At 41.6% G+C, this 25,223-nt stretch overlaps 1 protein-coding gene across 1 annotated transcript; it reads left to right on the forward strand.

The window, feature by feature from the left end:
• The first annotated feature begins 1,849 nt into the window (after nucleotides 1-1,849).
• On the forward strand, nucleotides 1,850-24,753 carry LOC310760202 (hormonally up-regulated neu tumor-associated kinase-like). Its single transcript, XM_083608348.1, has 9 exons — nucleotides 1,850-2,260; nucleotides 3,013-3,305; nucleotides 5,119-5,174; nucleotides 6,577-6,715; nucleotides 8,551-8,678; nucleotides 11,339-11,474; nucleotides 12,629-12,806; nucleotides 20,654-20,876; nucleotides 22,807-24,753. The coding sequence occupies exons 1-9, from the start codon at nucleotides 2,015-2,017 to the stop codon at nucleotides 23,571-23,573; spliced, it is 2,166 nt and encodes a 721-aa protein (XP_083464474.1). The 5' UTR covers nucleotides 1,850-2,014; the 3' UTR covers nucleotides 23,574-24,753.
• Nucleotides 24,754-25,223: the final 470 nt, after the last annotated feature.

The raw sequence follows: 25,223 nt of genomic DNA on the forward strand, positions 1-25,223 counted from the left end.
TCAGAAGAGGAGCAAATGGATTAGGTGGTGCTAGAAGGGGTGGAAGAATGTGTAGAAGAAGCCACCACTCCCTCACGGTCCTTTCATTTGTGAGTGATTGTTTTGCTTGAAGAATGGACTGATCCGCAGCATACATTTAATGCACATGACTTCCCTCAAAAAATCCTGGCACTGCAGTGCCTCGGCCCCCACAGAGCCTCTAAAAACTACACTGCATTCATGTACTCTTGACAAGTGACAGTTCCCAGGATTTCTTGGAGAATTTTACATTGAATGTGCTTTGAATGTATGGTGTGGATCTGCCAAGCGTTTCTCAAACCAGGGAGCATGGTGGGGAGTGTGCAAACACCAAGAATAGATCCATGGTGAAGGAGCATCTCCACCTCCATCGTTCTGCCTGGACACTGAGGTCCAGTGCCGAGGGCCTTCTGGTGGTTCCCTCGCTGCGAGAAGCCAAGTTACAGGGAACCAGGCAGAGGGCCTTCTTGGTAGTGGCGCCCTCCCTGTGGAACGCCCTCCCACCAGATGTCAAAGAGAAAAATAGCTACCAAACTTTTAGAAGACATCTGAAGGCAGCCCTGTTTAGGGACGCTTTTAATGTTTAATAAGGTATTGCATTTTAGTGTTTTGTTGGAAGCCGCCCAGAGTGGCTGGGGAAACCCAGCCAGATGGGTGGGGTATAAATAATAATTATTATTATTATTATTATTATTATTATTATTATTATGGTGGTGGGAAAGCTTTGAGTATGAAGGCCACATTTTCTTCACTTCAACCTTCTGGAGGAGAGCACTTGCTAATGGTGTGTGGAGCCATAGGCAAAGGGGGATGAAGCACCGGATTCGAATTTGACCTTTGCACAGAAGGCTACGTTCCTACACTTGCACACACCCCTCTATCCTCCACCCAGTTCCCAGGAAGCCATGTTTGTTTAAAGTAGAATGACCCTGATTTAAATATCTCCTGGGATAGCTCAGTCGGTAGCGCATGAGACTCTTAATCTCAGGGTTGTGGGTTCAAGTCCCGTATTGGACAAACAATTCCTGTATTGCAGGGGTTGGCCAAGATGACCTTTGTGGTCCCTTCCAACTCTACAATTCTATTACTTTATGCTCAAAACAAACAAACAAACAAACAAACAAACAAATGTAGAGCACAGATAGGGTCTAAGGGTTTAATTGTCTTGCTTGCGATCTCTTTGTCATTCCACCCCCACCCCCCTTTGTGGGGGTGAGCAATGTGATGTTCATTGTCAACAAAGCACACAAAAATGGGACGTTCAACCCACTGGAATAAAGGGGCGGAAATGTGATTGCAAGCCATGCAGTTAACATCATGTGTAGTTAGTTCCCAGCGATTACTAAGAGGTATGAATCAGTTAGTGAGTTCATGGGCGTCCGGGAGAACAGCATGAATCTCTCACCCAGCGTGAGGTGAGAGTGCAGTTCCCCAGAGGATTCTTGAGGTGGATGAGGGCAGAGGACCAGCAGCACATTGGGGTCAAGCCGCTCTGAACACATGCTAGCACCACCTTCTGTTTAACTAAACTCTGCGTTCACTTGAGATACCCTGATGCCTTTACACGAGGAATGGACGCGCTGTTTATCTCTGGAAATACAGGTAAAGCGAGCGACACTCTAATTTAGCTGATTGGTGTTCAGGGCTGGTGAACAGAGCCCTTGGTGCTAATGTTGGCCTCTGTAAATGGGAAGGGTTTGTTCCATGAGATTATGTGACATCGGAGCTGTCAGTTCTGGGGCATTAATTGACATCGTGTATCAGGTTAGGTTAATAATCTCCAGCTTGGTTCTGCTTGAGCAGGCCTGCATGCTGGCAGATAGAGATCAGTGATGAAAAACTAGCCTCCAAGGGAGGATGATCACACACGGCGCGGCCAATGACTTGGCCATTGTACCTCAAGACCTACAGGCACAACACACCATTCTGTGTTGCCTCTGGGAAGCAGCAGTCTTCGGGAACTGGGGTGTGATCAGCCAGTCTCACTCCCCCAGGGATGCCTGCGGCAATCAAAGCTGCTCCAGATGACAGAGGAATGGATCAAGCAAACCAGGAAAGGATATTACCAGAGTGGGGAACAAACCATAGGGATATACCTCTTTGCTTCAGCAAGATGTCCCAAGAGTCTAGGAAGAATTTCCCCCATACCAAGCAAGTTGGGAATTACCTAGTGGGCAAAATGATCAACAAGGGCTCCTTTGCCAAAGTGATGGAGGGCTTTCACATCCCCACTGGGGAGAAGGTAAATGGATAAGGCTAGAACAGAGTGAGGAATGTTTGCCGCTAATTTCATGGTGATGTATGCTGAAGAAGTTTAGGGCTTTGTTTCTTCATCTGCAACCTGGTGCTTTATTTAGCTGAAGCAGCAATGCCCATAATAGTAATATATTTACCTGCTATCATGCTCTGGAATATTGCACCAGATCTAATATGTTAATATTATTGTGTTAGGTATGTTGTGTGCTGTGTATAATTAGATGTTTTTCCTAACTTTTATGAATCACTGTTTTGCTATTTGTGATACCAATGAAACTTGTTTGATTCCTGTTTGATTCTGAGTATCTGAAGTGGCTGTGCACCTACATTTTTGTAAATGTGTTGATGGATACACTGCTTATCTTCCTTGAGAAATTCTACATTCAAGTTATCTAGCAGAAGTGTAGAATTTGGGAGGCGGTGTATGTCTGTACGTGCAGACATTCCACTGTGTGTTGCACAAGGAACACTTTTGCTGGAACAAATTATTAGATCATCATTATATCATGATCTAATTTTAGCATATATTAACTGAAATCAAAAACTTACAAAGCTACCGACATTGAATATTATGACTTATTGCATGCAAACCACTAGCAGAAAAACTGCATCTTGATCCCATCAGTGGTAAATAATACATATTTATAAAATACATTTTTGTCTTTAACACTGTGCTGCTAAAGAAAAGTGGGTTGTCTGTATTATAAAAAAAGTATTGACAGCATTTTTGTTATTTAGGTAGCCATAAAAGTCATAGACAAGAAAAAAGCCAAGCAAGACTCCTATGTTTTAAAAAATATGAAGCGGGAACCTAGGATACATCAGATGATTAAACATCCCAATATTGTTCAGCTCTATGAAACATTGGAGACGGAAAACTCCTATTACATGGTGATGGAACTGTGCCTAGGGGGAGATCTCATGGACAGAATCTGCGAAAAAAAGAAACTGGAAGAAAGGGAAGTCAAGAAATATACCAGGCAGATAATGTCTGCAGTAGAACATTTGCATCATCATGGGATTGTCCACAGGTACAGCAGATTTCCTTCCCTCAGATTTATATTTCAGGGGGCATGATAAAACTCCGCCCCACTCGTTTCATGAAAGTATCTGCTGAAGTCTTCCATTCAAATTAGTGGGATTATTAAGTGCTTAACTTTATCAATTATGCCATATGTATATACCAGGCATGTCCAAAGTCCGTTTCAGGGACTAAAAAATCCTTAAAAACCCTCAGCAACTTCAATCCTTAAAAAAGCCCAACAACTCACACATGTTCACTTCATCAAATCTGGCCCTCTTTGAAAAAGGTTTGGGCACCCCGGTATATACAGTGGTACCTCGGTTTATGAACTTAATCTGTTCCGGAAGTCCGTTCTTAAACTGAAACCGTTCTTAAACTGAGGCGCGCTTTCCCTAATGAGGCCTCCTGCCACCGGCGCCCTTCCACTGCTCAGCTTCCGTTCTTAGACCAAGGTAAAGTTCACTAACCAGAACGCTACTTCCAGTTTTGCAGAGTTCGTATACCAAATAGTTTGTAAACAGGGCTATTCTTAAACCGAGGTACCACTGTATTTCAGAAATATCAAATTATTTACTCACATAGAGCACCCATGCAGCCTTAAGGCAGTGAAACCATTAGGGTGAAGTGAATATCTCATGGGACAGATGAAAGCACGGCACCTTGCCATTTAATTTGTTATTACATCCTTACTGTTGGAAAGAGAGAGAGAGAAAAAAAACCCCCACAGCATTTGGATTTACTGCTTCAGGTAATGAAATGTCTCAGGCTAGCTCAGTGTACACACACAGTGTTAAAGTAAACAAGTATGGTTTTGAGTGCAAACTGGGATTTATTAGGAGAATGAGCAAAAATGTCCATCATTTTGACAAGTGGGTCATTATATGTGGAGCACAGGGTCAGCGCCTCTGTTAGGCAGTGTGAGGTAGTTACCTCAGACAACCGACTTTGGCTGCCGTGAAGAGGAAGCAAATTTCTGGTTGTTGTTGCTATTATCATTATTATTGCTGCTGCTGCTGCTACTTCTGCTACCACTAGCAGAAACTTTTTGCCTCAGGTGCTAAACTGGAGTTGAGAGATAGAAGGGATTAGTTTGTTCAAGTCACTAGCAATTTGTAGTTTGAGGGGGTTTATCCCCCCCCCAACGCACCTTCCTGAAACTCCCACTTTCTCTTCCCCCTGGAACATGAGCTTTGTAGTCTAATTCTGGCCTCATAGAGAAAGCCATCATCAGTCCCTGTTAGGGCCTGGCATACCTGTGCCAGCCCAGGTACTGATCCCAGGCCTGCTTCCCACTGCCCCATAATATGTCAGTCTGTGGTAATTTTTGCTTGGTGGGTGGGTGGGTGGGAGGGAGAGAGGCTTCAGGTTTCTGGACTTCAGTGCCAAGGTCCAGCATTAGCTGCATACTGTGCTGGAAAATATTGTTATAAGGCAACAAGTCTCTGGGGAGCTCTAGTGCAATTAAGTTATTACACTCAGAAAGGTTAGTTTAACATTATTTGCAGAGCAAAATAGTATGTGCTAGATCCAGATTTGCTCTGGATTTCCACCAATTCACTTCCTGTCCACATCCCCCAGTGCCAACCTAGGGTTGCCATATTTCAAAAAGTGAAAATCCCAAAATTGTTGAGCTTTTCTGCCAAAAACAACACTGCCAACATGGGTTGCCATACGTCTGGAGTGTCCAAGGGAATTGCATGCTGAACTGATGAAAATCACCTCCCCACCATGCCCAATGAATGGAATTTTACTCACAGAAACTCTGGATCCAATCATGTATTTCAACACAACACATTTACTTTCTCTCCTGCTTTGTTTAGAGATCTGAAGATTGAAAATTTTCTTCTGGATGAAAACAACAACATCAGAATCGTTGGTAGGTGTACTGTATGGCAGACATACAACTCTCTTCTGCAGAGATTGTTTTTTGTTGCCTTGCACTTATACATAACAACTAGTGGCCAAATAAACAGCTATGGTGTCTGTGGGTTGTGATGGCCAGAGTGGAGAACCTAAAGCTGGGGGCTGGGAGTGGCCCCACAGGCCTCTCTGCTAGGACCTCAGAACTCTTCCCAGCCATGCCCACTCCCCTGGCCTCCCCCTTCTCTCCCCAGACCTGTTTTTGAACTGTGCTTCTTCCTTGCCTGGGTGGAGAGATATGGGTGGCTGTCATAGAAACCTCTGACTTTTGCATGGCTGGAATATAGCTTACTATGCAATGATATGAGTCACAGGTCTTGTTTCACCCACTCTTTTGGGGGGCCTCTAAACACTTCCACTTTTGCCTCTGGCCCCACCCAATGCCACCACTGTCGTGTGGCCCCTGGAAAACTTCCCACAAGGGTATGCAGGCTTGCGGATGAAAAAAAAATCACCACTCCTACTGCAGAGGATACTCAACATAAGATAAATGTATGCCCTCTGGACAGAAGGACCTAGGAGTGTAAGGACATCTCTCCCACCATCACAATACACCCCAGAAAGAATCCATAATAAACAGATTAATTTCCTCAATATGCTTCTGAACATCTGAAAGTTTTCTGGACTCCAGGCTGGGCTTAGATCAGGCTCTGGCGCGAGGTAATGGCCTCATCACTGCACACCATGATCAACAGCCAAAGACCCTGGTGCGGCCTTCCCTTCCCCACCCCCTGTTTATACATTACTCCTTTGCCCTGGTACCCAGGGAGGATTCTGCCACACTCTCTTTCTGCTTGTTTAAATTAATTGAGCAGACTAGGCTCATACCCAAAATAACACATTTTATCTTAACAAAAGTCTTTAAGCAAAAGTCCACCTCAGTCTATAGAAACTCCAGAGGAGTTGGGTTAGACTTCATGTTTCACAAAAATGAAACCAGTGACCAAGTGTTGTTACTGGGCAGCCCACACTGCTTAGCCCTATTCTTTCATGTTTTTTATAAACAATCATTCCCCTCTTTTTCTCCTCACATGTTTTGAATGGTAAGATGCTGCCCAAGTTGACTTTTGAAGAGTCATCACTTGGAAAGGTGCACACTTGCCACTGTCCTCATTACCTGCCACCCTCATATAGTGGACACTGGGCTGCTGCACCCTGGGATTTATTCCAAGGTCCATCTCTAGTGACACCCAGGAGAAAGTGGGGAGTGATATAATATGAAAACAGGCTGCACCAGTCTCATTTAGATTAGAATGTTGCTTGCTTTGGTTAACTGGTCAATCTAAACATTAAAGATATCCCCAAGATGTATGTTTGTGTGTGAAAATATATAATTTTCTATGTGTTTGTTTCTTCAGATTTTGGACTGAGTAACATCATGAAGTTTGAGGGCCTTTCTCAAGAACTGCTAAACACTCAATGTGGGAGTCCAGCCTATGCAGCCCCAGAACTCCTGGCTCATAAAAAATATGGACCCAAAGTCGATGTCTGGTCCATGTAAGTAGATTGTGAATATTATATTGCTCCTACAGTACTTTAGCAGAGTTCTCGTCATGTGGTGTTCCTGCCAGCAAATGATGGGCTTGTGATTTTGAACAATTCCCCTGGCAGCCCCTTCTTCCCCCACAAAGAAAGTATTCAAGAAATTTACATGCACATTATATACTCGAACATGTACTTTATCTGGACCTGTAAGGAAAAAGTATTCTGTACAGTGCCCTGGAATTTTATAATGAAGGGTGCGGTATAGATATCTTAAATAAATAAGCAAACAAACTCAGATATTTATAAATCAAACTATTTATTTTTACTTTCAGGTAGGTAGCTGTGTTGGTCTGACACAGTCGAAATAAATTAAAAAATTGTCCAGTAGCACCTTAGAGACCAACTATGTTTGTTCTGGGTATAAGCTTTCGTGTCCATGCACACTTCTTCAGATATTTCTTTTTACATTGCTGATAATATCTAGTCACATCCAGTCTCCAAGAATTACATTTATCAATTATATCCCAGCAATGTTCAAGAGAATGGGGGCCTCGAAGATGATAATTTTAATTTTAAATGTGTGAGAGAGACAGAAAAACTTAGTTGGAGCTTTAGACATCAGTATACTAAATGAAGTTAAATGCACCTCAAAAACAGCAAGTGGGTTTCTTGATTTTTACAATGAGAGTAAAAATAAGAATACTTTGATCTCTAGACTCACATAGCATTAGATTTTTACACTGCAATCATTGTATATGTTAAATTACTTGGTGTTGGTGATATATGAAAGTGAGTGCCTTTAGGACTACCAAGGCCTCTTTTCAACACCCTACCAGAATGTGGAATTCCTAAAGCATGGAAAATTTGAGGGTGAGAGAGGCGTGAGTATACAAGATGTTAATAGGGAGCAACAATAAGTTGTGAGGTTGACTTGTGACTGGAAACAGACAAGACATGAAGCATGGGGATTTATTGACTGTCACATGCTACAGCTCTTCCATCCCTCTGAAACCGAGGGCATGAAAACTGGAATAAAGCAGGTGTTCTGTAAATGCAGCTGATGGTGGATGAAAGCTAATCACATTACAGTCCTCCAAAGCGTCTTAAATCTGATGCTGCAGTTTCCTTTAGGCTTGGAACCTAAGTTAAGTTAATGTGAGGAAATTAGGGAATATTTTTTTTCCAACCGCACCCCCTTGAGGGGCTCTCTGGATGGCCAGAGGCTCCTGTACAGCGTGGGATGAGGTAAGACTGCTGGGGAATGGGAGGAAACATATTCTACAATTGACAACTGGCAGATTCCATTCTAAGAGTCACTAAATGCACAGCTTGCTTCTAAATAGTCATGTAGTATGTAATGGGGTGGAGGTGCACCAGGCACGCAGAAAAAAGAACAATTGTGTGGAAAGGGCCTAGAGTAGATTCTTGTAGATTGCTTGCTTATTCTATCGTGTATGGATGTGAGCAGAAACCATCAAGTTTGGCTGATAGTAGCAACTTGGTTGACAAAGTATATAATGCTAACACACATCAATCTATCACTGTACAGTGGTACCTCGGGTTAAGTACTTAATTCGTTCCGGAGGTCCGTTCTTAACCTGAAACTGTTCTTAACCTGAAGCAGCACTTTAGCTAATGGGGCCTCTCACTGTGCCACCGGAGCACGATTTCTGTTCTCACCCTGAAGCAAAATTCTTAACCCTAGGTAATATTTCTGGGTTAGCGGAGACTTTAACCTGAAGTGTATGTAACCCGAGGTACCACTGTATTCCCAAGCATCACACATGCATTTTATGAAACTCTTCTTGCTCCACTGATGTGACTGTTACTATCTTTCTCCCTGGCAGAGGAGTTAGCATGTTTGCCATGCTAACCGGCACGTTGCCCTTCACTGTGGAACCATTTAATATCAAGCAGTTGCACCTCAAGATGGTGAACGGTGAAATGAATCCCATTCCATCTGACATTTCCACTGGTAAACCATACCTGGCTTTGTATTATACACATGGAGTTTGATCCAGCCAAAGTAAGCACTTTTGAGTTCCTTTGACTTCAGGGTCAGCCCAAGACATTTTGTTGCCAGAGGCAGAGCTGTGAATGCCACACCCTCCCACTCCCTAGCTACAGATTAAGGGACGTACTACCCAAGGCCCGCTAAGTTATTTTGGCACCTGAGCAGAAAAACTCAAAAGCACAAATACCTTTCCCTGGTGGTCAAATTACAATCATAGTATAATAAATTGTAGGCATTTGTTGCCTTTTCAGGACACCCAAAATAAACTGCCTGAGCCACCCACTAAACTCCGTCTAATGGTAGAACCGGCCCTGCTTGTCTTCCTTGGAAAAGATGTGGGTACATGCTTAACACTCCCATTGAACTCTCTGAACTTAACTTTGGCTGGATTGTTCTCATAATGCTTAATGTTCATCGAAAATGTGACACAAATAAGTTGTGATTTCATCTGCCATTAATCTTGTTAAGGAGTAACAACATCTATGAAGCACTTGTTTGTGATTTATTTTGAAATGAGTGGCTTTTTTCTTTTCAAGCATCTTTGGATCTATCTTCCCAGGGCATTTCCTGAGCACACTGACCAGACATTGTTAATCCTCCCAGGTGACCCAGCCACAGCCAACAGGCATTCATTGTCATTAAACAGTATTTGCAAATGCTCAGTCCACCAGTGACAGCTGTCAAATAACAGTGATGCTTGGTCCAGCAAAGAGAACTATTGTGCATGTTTCTCTGAGGATGGAAGCTATGCTAGCATCACTAGTGTCACGAGTACCACTTTTGAATGCTACTCATGGCGTCTTGCAAAATGAGCCACAGCTAAAACACCACCTTCCTGTACCATTTTGAACGACCTGCCACTGCTTCATGGCTTTTCCATAATTTTAAATATATAAGCTTATTTAAATTTTATGCTAATAAAGTTTTGTGTGAAAGAAAATGCTGATGCAGTTTCTCCTCCTTTTTGGCAATGTATTAATGACAATGATTATGAAATCATTATGACTAGGTGGATGGGACAACTCAGAAACACCATCTGCAGTGAGAGACAAGTTGTGCTGGTCACTATGTTACTTGATGAGAACAGGAAAGCCATTTATGCACAACTTCCATTCAAAAAAGATTTGGGTTGGTTTTTGTTACAAAACCAAAGTTTTTTTTAAAAAAATGTTTGTGGCTTTATTATGTTTCTGTAATTACTGGTAGCCGCCCAGAGTGGCTGGCGCAACCTAGTCTGATGGGTGGGGTTCAAAGAATAACCGGTCCCACATCTAATGGGGGCGCCTTCTGCATGGTCGCGCGCAGCCTCCGGATCCCAGTGTGACTCCTGGTAGTTCGGGCTGGCTTCATCCTCCCCAGGCTGCATACCTGGAGGTCTCCGCCTACCTCAGCCAATCACCCAATCCCACCTGGGGAGGAGTTGCCAGGGGATTGGCTAGGTAAGGGGAGGGACTGTCCTGCCCGCACAACAAAAGGTGAATCTTACCTGCGAAGCAGCAGTCGGCTCCTACTACTACTGTGTTCACAGCAATTCTGCATGCATCTCAATCTGGCTAACCCAACATGTAGTGAGGTCACCCATCATGACTTAAAAACAGGGCAGTGACCTGCCAAGGCAGCTTTATGCTTCTGCTGCTCCTATACCTATTGAATTACCAAGCAGCCCAGGTCAAATAGAGTACCACTGTTATTGGAAGTGTTGTCTGCCACCCTGCAACATTATAGTTGTCAGGTCCAGACAAGGCCAAACTTGGACAGCTCTACCCAAATTTAGGCTGGGAGTGGAATGTGCTTCCCTACCCCAGGGTTCTCGAAGTAATTTGCTGAAGGTAGACTTAAGGAAGATCTAAAGTCCAGGCCTGGAGGCACTGGCAGAATTCACTGCTCTTTTGACCAGATGAAGGTCATGTTCATAATGTATGTGCCAAACATAGTCAATCTAGAGGCTACATACTGCCTGTTAACTGTGGAATTTTATTGTTCTCCCTTCTATTTCCTTATGTGCCTGAAAGGAGGTCTAATATTTCAACAAAGGTTGTCCTGGGATTCTCATTTGGTTAAACAGGCTGCAGAGCTCTTGATTTAAGCTTTGGAGTCCCTACAACAGCTTAGGTAAATTAGGTGGGTTGCAAAAGCACCCCATGACTCATTCTGGTTATACTGTGGTGTCAGTGTTTAGAACTTCAAAGCTTACTATTTTAAGCATTAAAAATTAGGCCACCTACAATGGGTTCTAAAAGGAACTTAAGTATATATATAAAGTACAAATGGAAGTATAAAGCTTGTTGTGTAATGCATGAATTCATGAGTCTGAATGATGCTCATGGACTACTGCTGGTCCACAGACCACACTTTGGGAACCCTTGAACCACACCTTTCTAGCACTGACTCTCCAGGTTTTTAGGTAGGGAGTCTCTTTCCCAGTCATACATGGAGATGCTGGGAATTGAACTTGGGACATTAAACACCTGTTTATCAAATAGTTAACAAAATTAAATCCTCTGAGGGCATGTCTCTGCTGATGTGAACTTAGCAAGTACGAGGTCTAAGGCCAGAGAAAGATAAACTGTAATGCAGGCTATTGCTATAGCTAACATTGTTTTGTTGGAATTTCTGCCCAGGAGCCGTTCATTTCATGCACTTTTTACTTGAACCTGATCCAGCTAAGAGACCTGCTATTAAAGAGGCAATGAAAGACAAATGGCTGAATGACGGTAATATCAGGAAACCACTGAATCCATGTACATATAAAAATAGGTAATTCTTTTCAAATTTTGTCTTCTTTGTTCATTTTCGCTTTCTGAATAGCATTTCCTAGGCTTAAGACCAATGCAATTAATTCTAGTCCTTCCTTTAAAACAAAACAAAACTGGAACTGGGTCATTTTAATGGGGCACATATAAAGTCCAATCCAAGCCTGTTGAAGGCACTTTCTGGTTCCTCTTAAAACTTTTAAAGCCTGGCAGAATTTGAATAAATTGGTTCTGTCCTACTTTATTTCGAATAGCATTCTTAGGACAACATTGTCCTACAGGAGAAGTGTCCTACGCCTAAGCTTAGGACTGAAACGTGTGTTTTTTAAATTAATACAGTGGTACCTTGGGTTAAGTACTTAATTCGTTCCAGAGGTCCGTACTTAACCTGAAACTGTTCTTAACCTGAAGCACCACTTTAGCTAATGGGGCCTCCTGCTGCTGCTGCGCTGCCGGAGCACGATTTCTCTTCTTATCCTGAAGCAAAGTTCTTAACCTGAAGCACTATTTCTGGGTTAGCGGAGTCTGTAACCTGAAGCGTATGTAACCTGAAGTGTATGTAACCCGAGGTACCACTGTATACAGAACTTTCACTGACTGAGGCCAACAACCATTGTCTGAGCTGTTCCACTTCAGATTGCTGGTGGGGACTCTATACGTGAGTGACAGTGGGTTACCTGCATTTCAGAGAGAGACATTCCCAGCCTTTCCTGGCGACGCCAGGGATTGAGCTAAGGACCTTCTGCATGCAAAGCAGATGCTCTGCCATTGATTTACACAGTTGTTCTCAAAAAAAATTTACATTGATGTAGTGTTACTGGCTGAACATATAACTGCGTGGCAGTAATTATACAAATGACATAATATGTACGTTTACCCGTAGACCTCTACTGAGATCCAACCCATTACCATTGTTGCTCTACTGCAGCAATAAGATTGGAGAAATGGTGGGTGAGGCAGGGTTTAGGCGCTTATAGGCAGGTTGGGGGACTCAAGGGAGATTTGGAGGAGGTGTTCAGATAAATTTTGAAATTGGGATCAGGAAGAAAACAAGGGTTCTTTTGTTGTGGAGGGGAATAACTTTGTTGAGTGAGCTCAGTTCCAGATTGAGCCCAAGGGTTCCCTCCATCCCTGTTACCAAAGCATCTTGTTTTTCAGACTTCGCCCTGATGAGCTGAATCCTGTTGTTTTGAGTTACATGACGGAAACACTGGAGCTCAATCTTTCGGATGTTGTCAGTGTCTTGATAAACAACAAGCCATCTTATATAATGGCAACATACTACTTGCTATTGAAGAAATTAATTAGATATCAGAAAGAACACGGGACAATGAAGGTGAGGTATGAATCAATGACTGGATTAGTGACTGCATGTTGCCTGCACCTTGCCTGCAGTTCTGAAAACATGGGGCCTGCATCGTTTCTTGAACTCCTGGGAAGCGAGTTCTCAGTGGATTTTAAGTCAATGTATTTCTAGCTAGCTGTAAGTCAGGTTATTAGTTTCTAGATCTTCCTTCCTTGGGTTTACTAGATCTTCCTTCCCTGGTTTAGATTTCTGCATCCCAAGAAGGGGGTGGGGGTGGCAGAACCATTGGGGAGCTATGCTTGCAATGCACATTTGGTGGTCTTCGATCCCAGAGAGTAAATATGGCTGCATTTTATCATTCCTTTTCCTGGTGTTGAAGGGTTGGTGTTTGGGCAATGGGGAGAGCTAAGGATGCTGCAAGCCAAACATCTCTAATGAAGGGCGATGAAATATTGTGGATACTGCACCTGCCCAGCTTGGTCCTACATTGATGGAGTGGGCAACATTTGGCAGGAGCAGAGGATGGATATTCTGGCTTGTTAATAGACATGGTCTCTCTGAAGTTTCTAAGGGAGTTGTTTGTCAGATGACAGAGGTGTGGGGTGGAAATCTGAGTTGTCCTAGGGAACAATCATGGTTCTTAGACTGAATACTACTTTAACTTAGAGCAGGAGTGGGAAACCTTTTTGGACCAGTGGCCCAGATCAGTAGAGATTTTGAAAATATTGCATGGTTTATAAATGATTTTAAGTAAAAAAAAACAATAAATTCCCCATCCTCAAGGGCCAACTTTGACAGGTAAGTTGGACCACCCACCAGTCAGTTATCCGACATTATAATATGATCGAAAACTTAGTACCCAGTCACCAAGCATAAGACTTGCAAATCCTCTTGTGCAGTGTTTTCTGAGCACACGAAAAACAGCTGTTTGTCAGACACTTGGGAAATACTGCACAAGGGGCTTTGCAAGCCCTGTCCTTTGGTACTTGGAAAGTGCTGAGCACCAAGACGGCATACACGCCACACATTTAAAGCACATCATTTCTGCCAAAGAATCCTGGGGATTGTAGCTTACCCCCTCACAGAGTTAAAGTTCTCAGGATTCTACGTAGAAAACAATGTTCTTTAAATGTATGGTGTACACACAGCCTATGCATGTTTATTGGTATCATTTTTGTTTAAAGCAAGTAGCTTTCCCACTTGGAAAGTAAAGAGTTGCTTAAAATGACCTGGAGCAGATTAACTTGTGTTTGCTAGTAGCTAGAAAAGCATTCTTGCTTGACACAAAAGTTGTTTTTGTGTATGTTATGCAAGCTTCTGCCTTGGCAATTTACCTTGCTGTCACGTTATCATTTTTGGTTGGGTTATGTTGGTGTTAGTTGTATGTTTTGGTGCTAGTTTTGGACATTTTAAGCTCTTTTGAACTCTGCTTGTTGGAGTGAAATAATGAATAAAACAATAATATCTCAGTGTCAGGGAAGGTGTGAAGCAGATCACACTGGAAACCTCAAACATTTTAAGGATTTCTCATTGTTTTCTTTGAGAGGTTGCAAGGCCGTATAGTACATGTTTCATTTTAGCCCTGAGTTTTTAATGCAGAGATTCAGGGCTTATTAAACAAATAAACAGGCAGGGGGACATCTTGGTACTTACTTAGAGCCAAATTACTTTAGGCATCTTTATGTTTTCCCTCACTGGTAACCATCACTCTTAAGAGGCTAGCAGCTCAGTCATAAACATCTTGCTCTGTGTAGACAGGAAGCCAAAATCTAACTTTAAAAGTGTAAATGGTTTGGAAATATTTGACCAAAACCAACATTTCTTAGAATACACATTAGAATGTCCAATCCAGGGCGAAAGCTTGTTTTGATAAGTTTGACTCATGAAGTTATGGCTCTGTGCAAATTTTCAGTATATTGCTTTGGCATACTTAATTATTTTGCAACCTTCCCGGAAAGTTCAGGTGCCTCTAAAGTTCAGTTGGGGGCAAGGGTGGTTCAATTTCTCTTGGTCTGAAGCCCTGGAAAGCCACTGCCATTTGGTAGACAATACTAAGCTGGAAGGACCAATGGCCAAAATATAGTTTCTTGTCTTCATAAAGTCAGCTCACAGGAGTAGTTCCAGAAACAGCTCTTGTCACAAAAGGAATAATGTGAGCAACTTTCCCTAAAGACTTCTGGGAACTGTAAGTTGCTAAGGGTACTCAGAATTGTAGCTCTGTTAATTCCCATGATTCTTTGGGGAAAGTCTTGTGGTTTAAAGGTGCATGAAATATGCTTTAATTTATGGTTTGTGTGCAGCCTCTCCAAAGATTTTAGACACTTTTCATTATTTTTTACTGCCTAATGGTTACTACATATGCTCAGGTGGAGAGTGGTTCAAACATTAGATGGGCCTTGTTAGGGTTTTAATTCTTGCTCATAGGAACTTTCAGGCATTTTGTAATGAAGCTGTTTCAAAGACTCACTTGATATTTGCCTGTTCTCCTGTATTCCAACACAACCAAGGGATCATGTAGTGACATGTGAAATATGCCGGGGGAATTGCAGGGGGCAGGATTAGATGATCCCCATGGTCCCTTCCAATACTACAATTCTATGATTTCTCTACATGCGATTTTGCTCATGGACACATTATAGGGTGGAGGTGGTTGCAGCAAGCACATGTTTATTTCACACCAGGATGTACAGCATCATGGGTTTTGTAGTCTTAAGGCTAGATTACCATTTTGCATGCGAAGTTCATTCTGTAACTGATACTGTAAGATTTCACACTATAACAGTGCCATCACATTGGTTGATATAAACCCCGTTGCAGAGTTTAGCACAATTGCAGAAGATGATTTGGCAAAAAGGGTGAAATGCTGTGAAAGTGATCACCAATATAATAATACCTAATTTTCATTCATATGAATGTGTAAACATGACAACCATGAAAACACCTTGGTGCAAGATGAATGCAAGACAGATTTGTTGGAAACATGGCAGATATCAGTATGACCATCTTAATTTTTGCAAGAGATATTGCAAATGCCAGTATTCTGTTGTGTTTAAATGTTGACCACAAGCCAGATATCACTTTTGCTTCATCCTCTTGACATTCTGCCATGCCTGGAGTGAGGTGCAGACACAATGAACCCATTGATATCTGAACACTCGAAACAAATAATTTACAACAAAGTGCTATTGAATAAATAACTGAAAACTTCAAATAAGCTAAATAACTTTCCAGTAAAGTCCTATGCTGAAGTCATATTTTCCCTCTAGATTGGATTTCATAAATGCTTTACAAGCAGCTATGCATCCTATATAAAAAGGAGAACATTAAAAAAAAATCATTGGGATTTATTTTCTGACATGGATAACGGAGAAAGCCAGATACTTTCACTAGCCTCCTGTTTGGGTTGTAAAATAAAATGCAATATGAATTTAAACAAGGCGCATCTTAATGCTCCGATGGGGACACTATGGAGCAACTTAAGAATCCCTTGACCTGCATTTGAATCAGACAGAAAAAAACAGAACCTTGGAAGTTCAAGGCTGAAATCTTCTACTATCCTCATGTTCTCTGTATCGCTACCCCAGCAGATCTGTTCCCTGTGGTCCTTTAACTAGTGCTTAGTGAGGACTTCATGAGTGCTTTCAACTCCATTTGTGCACTAACCAAAAAGTCAAAAGGTCTTCTCTTCATAAATTCTTCTGATATTAACTCTAAACAGTTCCCTTGTGAATTTCACCTGTCATTCCAAGTTGTACTTCTTTTACATTGCCGTAAATACTTTCTCTCTCACGTCGGCTTTTAGGCTCATCAAGAAAGCCATCTAGCTAACTTTATTTTCCCCTTGACTTTTGTTTATCCAAGATATATGGACAAGTCTTACAATAAATTCTCAGGATAGCAGCAAGTTCGCACATCTATTGTTCCTCACTCAGCGAATGCAAAATCTGATGGCTAAGACTGAATGTATGAAATGGTCATCAGTGATAAAAACCACAGGCAGAACTTTTGTACAACTTCACATTGCTTTAGGCATAATACAGTTCAGCAGAGGGCAGCAGCATTCACTGATCTTCAGCATTAGAGCTGGCTCTGCCATTAGGTAGAATGGGGCAACCGTCTCAGACAGCAAATGCTGAGGGGCAGGGAGCAATGGTGAGGTGCTGAAGGACAGAGATTTATGTTCCATGCAGCCTACTGCCCACAATTATTAAGGACCATGGTGTCCTACTGCCAGTGTCAAAGTAAGAGTCAACGGTCAGTCCAGTGGGCTTCTATAAGCTGAATCGGGTCATCCCATTGTCTCCTTTGACTCAGAGAGCAACATGTCTTGGAGTGGCTGTTCTCAACATTATTGAACTGTTTGGGGCAGTGGAGGGGGAGAATGGAAAAGTTTATTTTGCTGCATTTTATGTACTATTGCATCAAGCCATTAACCATTTGCACATTAAAAAAAAAACCCCAACAGAATCCATTCCTTCCTGATTGCTTCTCCATAAGGCTGTACGCACAAGCTGCTGAGTTGAGACCCTGGGGAATGGTGGGTTCAGGGGAAAGAGAGGGGCCATTTGGTCTACGGTTTGAGCATATAATACCAATCCTGGCACAACTCCAATGGCTGCCGATTAGTTTTCAGGCCCAATTCCAAGTGCTGGTGTTGACCTATAAAGCCTTACATGGCTCAGGACCTCAATACCTTAAGGACCACCTCTCCCCATACGAACAAACCCAGACCTTGTGCTTGTCATCTGAGGCCCTTCTCTATGTCCCCTCTCTCAGAGAGGTTCAAAGGGTGGCAACAAGAGATTGGGACTTTTTTGTGGTGGCTCCCCGATTGTGGAATGCTCTCCTTAGAGAGGCTCACCTGGTGCCATCGTTACATGTCTTTAGATGCCATTTTACTATTAGGCTGTCTCTCAGTATGCTTTTTACTATGCTTTTATTATGTTTTATCATTGATGTTTTGCAATGTGTTTCTAATGTTGTACAACTCCCTGAGATCTTTTGGTGAAGGATGGTATATAAATTTAATTAATAATAATAATAATAATAATAATAATAATAATAATAATGCATATGGGCATTGCTGAGGAACAATACTGTACTGACATGATATAGCAGTCAGCTTCTGCATAAGTTTTTAAAAACTAGTAAAATAATTGTCCTAAAAACAATTAAAAAAACACCACACACACTATAAATGCCTGTGCAGACATGTTGGGAATTAGGTGTTGCTCAACACCAGTGATGTCACAAGAACTAGCTAGTAGGTGCCTATGAAAGTGATGTACTGTAAATATACTACACAGAACACTACAGGTTCTAATAGATAGGCTAACTGAGTGGTGTGTGTGACATTTTCTCATTGCCAAAAAAAATGCTGTTTGAGTATTGAGAGAATATGATTTCCCACAGTAGACATGAGGAAAGAGATTTGATTCCCCACCCCCTCATCAACTAAGTCATAACTGTGCTTTGGTTGTCCAATAAAACTCTTTTCTGGAAAGACCCTAAAGGTTCGATTTATTAAAGTTTAACTTCTCACTTTCTAAAATCCTGACTGCAAACAGCTGGTCACAAAAGATTTAGTTTTAGGCATGATAGTAATTTTGTTTGGTGGGAAAACCTACTGGAAATTTGGCTTTTAAATGACTACAGGCAACCGAAACCCTTTTTCCACGATCAGGCTTGAGCCATAAATTATTGGATAAGCATAAAACATGGCCTGTCCTTTTACACACTGTGATTTCTCCAAGCAACCTGTTTGCATTTTATGTGTTTTGTTGTAGAAAAGAGAGCCTAATGATTACAATTTGCCATCCAAAACTTTATAGTTAAGCCTTGCAGAAATAGTGTTCCTGCCAAAAAGCTTCCTGCCCAGGTGCTTAACCAATTAGCTCTTAAGAGGCCTGGCTATAAAAACGAGCCATGGCAAGTTTTCTGATGTACTGTATATAACGTGACAGTTTGCAAAATCTAAGATGAAAATTTGTTTTCTTAACCAGGAGTGTGCAAAATCCTGAGAGACGCTTTGATTGCTTTGGCTAAAATACTTATGTCATCTCTTATTCCCCACTGATGCAGTGTGGTTTGAGCAGTACAGTTGTTGTTGGTTTTTAAAAAAAAAACTTACCCAAATTGCTCAAGGACAGAAAGTCCTTGAAGATAACGGATATAACCGCATTTCTGCAAGTTTTGAAAATATTTGATAGGGACAGATGAACCCACAGGAGTTTCAGATTCCCAAAGTGTTTCAGATTCCAACAGACTCAGTCTTTTAATGTACTCTACTAAGGCTCAAAATTCATTCAAGCATTGGGAGAGCCAGTCAGCCTATAAATTTTACTTGCTTCGAATAAAGATTTCTATAGGATAGATTAACAAGGAAAACTTTTCCTGTAAAAACGGTGGCTGTCAAGGTTTAATATTGTATTATATTGGATTCAGTGTCCAACTATCTATTAAGACATGTCAGCATTATACATCAACGTTGCTATCTTTGGCTTTTTTTACTCAGAAGATTTGTTTATGTATTTAGTTATAGGCTGTTTTTCTACACTGCCCTTCATCCACAAGGATCTGGCAGGTGGTGCACAAAAGTACATAAAATAGCAAATAAAATCAAAACATCAATTAAAAAAAACTATTCAACCAATTGCAAAAGTTCAGCCCTTAGGGCCAAATCCAACCTACAGTCCTCACCCGAATACCTACATGAAAAGGTGTGTCCAACAAGGTGTCATGGACTGGCTGGATGCAAAAGCGTGGGGGGAGGCCTCAGCTGGGGAACCCTCAAGGGAACAAGGCTCAGAGCCAGGGGCTTGGTGGTGGGACGATGATGAATGATCAGAGGGAGAAGAGGGAACAGAGTGGGAGAAGGAGGTGTTGGAAGCTGAAGAGGTAGCAGGATTTCGTGAGCAGGAGGAAACTGTGGCAGAGAGTTGGACAGACTCAGAGGCAGGAGAGGAGGGGGGCCAGGAGACAGGCTGCTGAAGAATCCAGGGAGTCTCCTACCCTTGCTGTGATCAGTTCCCCTCCCACCCGGTCTCCCAGAACACAGAGAGGAATGAATACGGCGAAGCAAAGACAGACAAGATGAAGTTGCCTTAGATTGCTAAGGTAGGACCTGAGCGGGGAGGAGCCTCATTGGGGCTAGACCTCCTGGGAAGTGTTGCTGCAATCACTAGGCCCGCACTGCTTTGGTTTCTTTGAATAACGAGTTAACTTCACTGACACCAGGTGTTTTGTTACTGACCTGCCCCTGACTCCGGCTCCTGACACAAGGCATGTAGTTAAGTGTTAGAGGACATGTTTTGCATGCAGAAGATCCCAGCTTCATTCCATGGTACCTGCAGCTGTAAGTGGTGTGAAAAACGTGTGCCAAAGAGCCTGGAGAGCTGCTGCCAGTCACAATAGACAATACTCTGCTCAGTGGACTAATGGTCTGGCTCAGTATAAGACGGTTCCCTGTATTTGGGTTATGGCTCTACCAGCAGATACCAAGTGCAGCTGGAGAAAAGGAATTTCTCATAACAACCCTTGTTTTTATACTGTTGGTTTTATTGTACATAGATTATTTATTGCAAAAAATGTAAACATCCCATTCCATAGTCTTTGCGGTCACAATACCAGTCTTCACAGATTTAGAGTCAGCCAGTTTAGCTGCAGACTAAGTTTGTTGAACCTAGTTCCCTCTGAAACCAAAGGGACTTAACTTGATCACGACTAGCTTTTCACATTGGACCCCTCTTCTTAGCCTACCCTAGTCTAGTAACAAAGTCTACATCCCACCTAGATACCTGAACTTACCACGTTGCAGTTTCTTATCACTTCAGCTTTTCCATGTATGGTAGTATTACCGGTGTCTGATATGTCTACAGAAGGAAAGTACCTCAGAAAAGTTTGATGTTAAACTTCCTGGGAGCCTAAGCCAAGATGCAGATGATATGCCAGCTTCTCAAAAGACAGAACAGGTTACAACAGAAAACTTGAAAAGCTGTGAGAATAAAGTGTTTCCTTCTGTCCTGAACTCAGAAATGCCATATGCTATCCAGGAAGATGAAATTGCCATCACTCTGGAAAACCAAGGAATTTTACCAGAAGGTAATATGTGCTGTTTATCTTCATAATCTGGAATGCGGTTAACTGTACAAAGGCTGGGGTGAGTGGGACTTTAATTGAAATTAAGGTAACCAAGGGAGATAAGTTACATCAGGAGGGGGGAATTTCAGGCCCAGGCTTCTATGTGGCTCTCAGAATTCTCCCCAGGCCATACCTTTCAATGACCCTGCTGCACACCCTGAATGTTTTTGCCTGGCTAGAATGTTTCCTTGAACTCTGGTAATGTCTTGCTTGTTTGAATGGAAGATAGAGAGGGGAGTGTGTGTTTAGAAACTGGCCTCCAATAAAAAGGTAAAGTTTGCATTTGGTGCTCTACACACCTTCCCCTCTGGCCCCACACTGTACTGGAATGTGGCCCTCAGAAAGGAATGAGGCCCTCAAACTAAAAAAAGGTTTCTTACCCCAAAGTTACATGGTAGGCAGCACTGTTACTGCTGCTGTTGTAGGGGCACTCCATGCAAAAAACCTGGCAATTACAGGTAATGCCCTCCATGAGCAAGTGGCTAGCTAAAGCATATCAGCGTGCATTAATAGCAAAGCTGATTCGTTGTGTCGGAATGAAAGAAGGAAAACAAAGATGAAACAATTCCCCTCCCTTTTTCCAGCACTTTATTTAGAGGCACAAGAGAACCAATACAGGTACTTGCAAGAGCGTAGTGGTTTCTTTTGTCCAAAAATCAAACAAAGGTATATGGTCACACATGTTTAAAGTGCCTTGCTGAATCAGACTGAAAGCACAGCACTCTGGCTCTAACAGTGGCCAGTCAGATGCCTCTAAAATCTCACAAGCAAGCAATAATAGAAATATCTATCTCCACTGTTCCCCATTTAATGAAAACTGGTATTTGTTTTATTGTAGAAAAAGTATGATATATCACAAAATACAGTATGGGTTTCTATCAATCTGGTTTTGTGCTTTATAGATATTGTATTTGAAAAGCAGATATGTAAAGCATATATGTTTTATCTATGTCATGCTAAGAATTTTTTCTTTCTTTCATTTTCTTTTTTTTGGGGGGGGGGATTAACTGTTTTTAACCTTAACTTACATCAGAGCACCTTAGCTTATTGTTTTAAAGGGAAAGGATAGGCCAGTATGAGCTCCTGGAAGAGGAAGGAGAGGATTTTTTAATAGTTCCTCTTTTTGCCTTTTGCCCCCTTGCCCACCTTTCACACTGTTCCAGAGTGTCCCCTAACTTTCCAGAACACCTTTGGAATACTAAGAGAAGGAGAAATCAGCAAACCTTAGCTTCCTTCTTCCTGCAGGAGAAGTGTCCCATGAGTGGAGATACTCTCACAGGAACCCTCGATCCAACTCGTTGTCATTTCTCACCTACAATTAACCCAGATGTGTTGTGACTCATGGCCAGTCATGACATAAAATTTATATCTGAACTTGATGAGCAGATGATATAACTGGGCCTCTCATGAAGTCTGGAAGGTGCATATGTATACAATTCAGCACGTGTCTTTTTAAATATTGGAAGTGGCAACTATGAAAGGTTTTAGCTCCCACTTTTAAATAACTTAAAGGGACATACATTGCACCCTTAATGCTTGTAAGAGGGAGTATTTCATTGCAAAAACAAGTCAGAGCGTAATATTCTCTGCAAAATATAAAGTGCAAGTTTGTATTTACTAGCATTACTCAATGGTTTCATGTAGATGTTGAATGACATGGGGGGCAAGATAGAGCTAAACAGTATTCCCCCAACACTTAGTGTACCCCTTCTTATTTTTACCAATTTTTTTACCTTTTATTATCATTTTGAAAGAGCAACGTCCAAAAATCTTATCATCATACCAAATGTCAATCACAAATTTGAAGTATAACACATAGTGATATCTCTACTCTTTACTGCAACTATAATTTCTACATAAACTGATTTCATATACTCTATATTCCATTTAGTTTCCAAGTTTGCAGACAGAGAATTGGTTCATTTTGAACCTCCTAAATCTCCAAATAAATATTTTTCATGTGAGCCATTAAATTACACACAACTGGACCCGCAGGAAAATATAGAAGATATTAAAGGTTTTTCAGAAGAGAGAAAATCATATTTATCTGAGAAGCCACCTTCTGCTTTAGGAAATAACCCAGCATATTCTATGAACCACCAGGCTCAGAGGTCCTTAATGTCATGTGCAAGTAGACTAACACCAAGGTCAGCAATTGAAAACAGACTGGTAGACCAAAGTCCTATGGTTTGCCCAGACACAAGAGTCAAGGATCTTCTGAAAGCAATGGATGAGAATCTTCCATCTCTACCATGGCAATACCAGGAAAAAGAAAGCTCAGCTCTCTTGATTATGGAATCACCACACCTCTCACCTTTACCAAGGCTGAGACAAGTTGCCCTGAGGGACCCCATCACTAAAAAGATTTCATTGATGGGACTATCACAGCAACAACCCAATGGCTCATCTCCATTTTTTGTCAACGGGTCAAGACTGCCAATTTTCCCCATGACCCCACAACAAACACTTATGGTAAGAAGCTTGAAGCAATCCAAAGAAAAGTCAAAAGACTTCTTCAACAGTGGCAAGGTTAAGAGGAACTTTGTACAACTCAAACACACACCTAAAGATGTGGACTTGAATCTTCCAGTATTATCTCCACCATATCAAACAAGGTCAGGGAAAAAACCTGAGATTTTAAGACTAGATTTTGCATAATGTTTGCAATGCAATATACTAAATGAGTAGCAGTGGGGTGTATGTGTGTATGTGCAAAAAAGTGCAAAAAAATGAAGAGACAAAGTGTTTGGCAAATAGCTAGGAAGATTGTGACAGGAGAAGGGAAATGGAGTGGGAGTAACTGGTAACACAGAGTACAGAACAAATGAGTCCAAGTTAGTTGTGCACATTATAACAAAAGAATAAAACTCTCTCACACACACCCCACAAGACCCACAATAGGTTGATTTCAATGGAACAAAATGCAACTAACATCCACAAAGGAGGAAATGAATATTCAATAGCTGGCAGTTTTTTTGTTTCTATTTCTATTTTCACAGAACTCATTTGTGAATCCTGTGCCAAATAGTTAAATGTGGTTATTTTATTTAAAAAAAAATGTTTACACAACTGTAGGTACTTGAAATTCACTGTTTCTTTCTTTCTTTGTTATTATGAGAATCCATATTCATGTTAAAAATCAAAAATGTGTCCTGTGGACTAACAATTTATTGGTGAGCACTTTCTGGTACACCTAAGTTATCTAAGTCATATGCATGAATACTTCCCAACAGAGAACTTGCATTGTAATCGTGAGCCTGTGGCAGATATTTTTTAATAGCAAGAATGCAATACCACTGCTCATGTTCCTCCTGTGCCATGTGGATCTATCCCTTCACAGTTTGGATGAATCCCAGAGTTGGACTTGGGAGCCTGGGTATAAAATCTTAGCTCATATTGGAGAACTCATGAATTGACTTCAACTGCAACTCCCTGGCCAACATTACCCCAAACAATACCATTTAAAGAGATGTTAACCTTTTATACTGTAAACTTCAAGAGAGGTAAAGGCAAAGCACTGGAAACATGAGAGTGGGTGTATGGTACAAGAATGGTTTAACTATGTTTAGAATAATTCAGTAGCTGACAACAGTCTAAACAAATTTGAATACTGAGGTGGCTGGACTAGGGAGATGATTTTGTATGGTGTGGCTTTATTTAATGACGAAAGAAACCAAGTGAACTGGCACACATGTCACAATTTTTTGGAATGAGGATGAACAAAGTTTCATAAGCAAATTATTTGTAACCACCTCTGTCAAATCCGAATATATAATACACCATATGTTGCAGTGGGTGTTTTTTTTTGTAAAAATAAATAGTTTTTAAAAATAAAAAATGAAAGTTCTACTCATTGTGACATCTGCTAGGACTCTGGCACTTCATGCACTAGTAATGTCCATATTCTGTCACCTCTGCCCTTTACTCATAAACACGGAGACTCATAGATTTCAAACCTTTCCTGATCCAGGACCCACTTTTGACTTCAAATGTCAACATGGATGTCACCCCCAATTTTCCCACCCCACCCCACCCCACCCCCAAAATAATATACCGTGTTTTTCGCTCCATAAGACTTACCTGACCATAAGACGCACCTGGTTTTTAGAGGAGGAAAACAAGAAAAAAATATTCTGAATCAAATGTTGTACTAAACTATTTAATAAACTACCGGTATATCAGAATAATATTTCAACCATGTAAAGTGAACAGCAGTCAACAGTGGCATTAAATTACTGTCCCAGCAAGACCAGTGGCGGAGGGAGGGTCTTGCATGGTGGCACGTCACCAGTGGGGATGTGGGCCGTT

Source organism: Podarcis filfolensis, assembly GCF_964270895.1.
Source record: "Podarcis filfolensis genome assembly, chromosome: 3".
Classification (NCBI taxonomy): Eukaryota; Metazoa; Chordata; class Lepidosauria; order Squamata; family Lacertidae; genus Podarcis; species Podarcis filfolensis.